Raw genomic sequence first — 2,757 nt, forward strand, 5'->3', positions numbered from 1 at the left:
CTCTGTGATACTGTGAGAGCTATTAGCTTGTACCTGATGCCAAATTTCAGGAGAGGGACACAAAAAATCAAGAGAGTGATTTCAGATAACAACTGAAAACTAACGAACAACTTTGGTCTATTTCTCGAACACATTTCATGGAAAATAAAATATAGTCAAAGTTTCTTACCCACGCTAGACAATACGGGCTTATTTGTGGCTGGGTCCATGACGTAGAGCATCCAAAATTTCTTGTTCACAATATCATTAGCAATGCCAGCAATTTCAACCACATATGGACCAAGTGCTGTTGATTCCCATTTAAACCTAAAAAAACAACAACGTGCATTTGGAAACAAATAAATTATACAATGGTTTTGTGTCATTGTTGTTATTGGTTAAATTTTCGTATTTGAATGAAACGGAGATTCAGACGAATGACTGGAAAGAAACAAAAAAACAATCTATCACACACACACGTTTTACTGTCATCAATCTGTACAACAACTGTATTGATACAAACTCAAACAACGCACATGAGTTTACTACTAAGCTCGACAAATTACATTCTTTCTTACAAGCCTCTATATTCTCTTTAGAGTAAACACACTACAACAGTTGAATTTTTCTTCTCTTCTTTTAAAATAATTAACATGTTTGTCTCTGTTAACCAATGGTATCAAACATAAATGAATACGAATACAAAAAGAGCTACAACCTGTACAGTTAGCTTATTGTTTGAACAATCACGACAGCACATTTCCGGTAATAAGAATTCGTTCATGGGGGTGGGGATGCTGGGCGTGACCCAGTAGTTAACTGCTCGGACTATGAATTCAACGATTCGTGGTTCGCAACTCATTTCCGAAAAAAACAAACAAAAACAAAAAAAAACGAGCTTCACACTTTGATGGTGGACATTATATAAGTCAGATGGTCAAATCACTTTATTCGACGAGACGAAAGTAACCTGAAAGTTGGCGCGGCGGGTACTTTTTTCTTAACTGTCTTTCCCTATACTTCTATCAGTTCAAAATTAAGGATGGTCATGTGCAGTTAACCCTTTGTGTAACTTTATGCGACGATTTTGAAAGAAACAAACAAAACAAGGCTTATTCATTTGACCTTTAAGCCTATCCAGGTTTGTTTGTAAATACACTCTATGTGGTATGTTTCTGGGGATATGGAGGGTGACCCAGTCTCGAGTACGTGAATTACAGTGTGTATAAAAGTAATAAGCAAATGGTCTTGAACTCCCAGTTATACCGAAGAGTACCATGTAACAGTGGGTGGAGGTTTTGGGTAAAAAAAAAGTTTCAGTCTCAATATTATAATAACTTCATTTCCTACTAATATGAAATCGAGGTAAAGTTAGACCGTTTACTAAATATATCTTATAGAGCCGTGATACATCGTATGTTTTACAGAAATATTAATATTTAAAACCAGTACAAAACGAAATACCCGATGATGCTAAACCTACACTTGTCTGGTTGGCAGGCCCTGGTGGTTAGGGAGCGCGATTTGCAATCTACAACTCACGGGTTCGAATCAGATCAGCTCGCCCTTTTCGACGTGGGGGCGTTATAACGTGACGGTCAATCTCACTATTAGATTTGGCGGTAGGTGGTGTTAACTAGTTGTTTTCTCTCTGGTCTATCACTTCTAAATTAGGAATGGATATTGCAGATAGCCTTCGAGTAGCTTTGAGCGAAATTCAACAAACAAAGCTTGCCTGATTAACAACTAATATGTCGTCTCAGATGTAGAGGTGTTTCTAAGTTTTTTTGTGAAGCTTAAGTCACTGCTCTTTTGTGGGGAGGGGAGAAAAGAAAGAGAGAGGGCGAAGGATTGAAGCTGGGGATAGTGATAATGGTGAGGGTAGGAAAGGAGCATATATTATGTTTAGTTATGGAAAAGCAAACTTTCAAAGAGAGAAAAATGCGGCAAAATGTTGGCTGATAAGAAGCATATAGTGGGTGGCTGGGGTAGCACCAGAACTCGAAATTTCTCTGAGGGACCCTGTGACGGGCAACACTGACACATACATCTTTCAACTTAATTTCTAGGAATTCATCGAATAAACTGTTGTTTACTTGTAATTAGAGTGTTGTTCAGCTGCTTTATTCATGATTTGAAAGAACGTAGTGTTGGGTTGAATATCGTCCACAGTAATTGTTTGATTCACTTCATTCTCGTTTTCGAACCACAGAGAGTAACAAATCTTGATATATTCAGCACTCCCCTCGTTGTTGATCTCTCGTATTTCTTGGATTGCTGCGCCATCTATCGACGTTTGAAAATATAGTTATTGAACTTCTTTTTTTTTAAAGTGAATACTCGATATTATTGAAAACAAGTTTTACATTATTGATTAAAATTAAAGACTACAAATCATCATAGTGCGGACTAAAACAGGTCCATTGATGATCTGTAAAACTGATTTGAATTCTCTACTATACGGAACAAAAACATATCATAAGGCTTATTATATATTTATATTCCTCTTCAAATGATTTTTGCATCTTAATCTCTAGTTTCTTGATTTTTATCTCCTTCTATAGAAAGTTGTTAAAATGTCAAAAATACACTAACCTTTTCTTGGCACTGTATTCACCCTAGTGTACGTTAATGTGAGTATAAGTTTTAATTTATACTTCATATTCGATGACGAGGAACCCACTTTGAGACTAATAATGGCTGGAGACGGCTTTAATGGGTAATGAAGAAAAACTTTAATATAAGTTTAACATAACAGCAAATGATGACAAAACCTTG

General features: G+C 36.3%; 1 protein-coding gene across 2 annotated transcripts in view; it reads right to left on the reverse strand.

The window, feature by feature from the left end:
• Positions 1-139: 139 nt before the first annotated feature.
• Positions 140-2,757, reverse strand: part of LOC106465516 (uncharacterized protein CG3556-like) — a 13,980-nt gene continuing 11,362 nt past the window's right edge. The window contains exons 7-8 of one of the 2 annotated variants that reach the window (XM_013925743.2): positions 2,076-2,265; positions 140-306 (exon numbers count right to left, since the gene is read on the reverse strand). In XM_013925743.2, coding sequence (XP_013781197.1) covers positions 156-306; positions 2,076-2,265 — 341 coding nt within the window. In that variant the 3' untranslated portion in view covers positions 140-155. The remainder of the gene's footprint in view (positions 307-2,075; positions 2,266-2,757) is intronic. The other variant, XM_022393423.1, reaches the window with a different exon arrangement.

This window comes from Limulus polyphemus, unplaced genomic scaffold (genome assembly GCF_000517525.1).
Source record: "Limulus polyphemus unplaced genomic scaffold, Limulus_polyphemus-2.1.2 Scaffold1969, whole genome shotgun sequence".
Classification (NCBI taxonomy): Eukaryota; Metazoa; Arthropoda; class Merostomata; order Xiphosura; family Limulidae; genus Limulus; species Limulus polyphemus.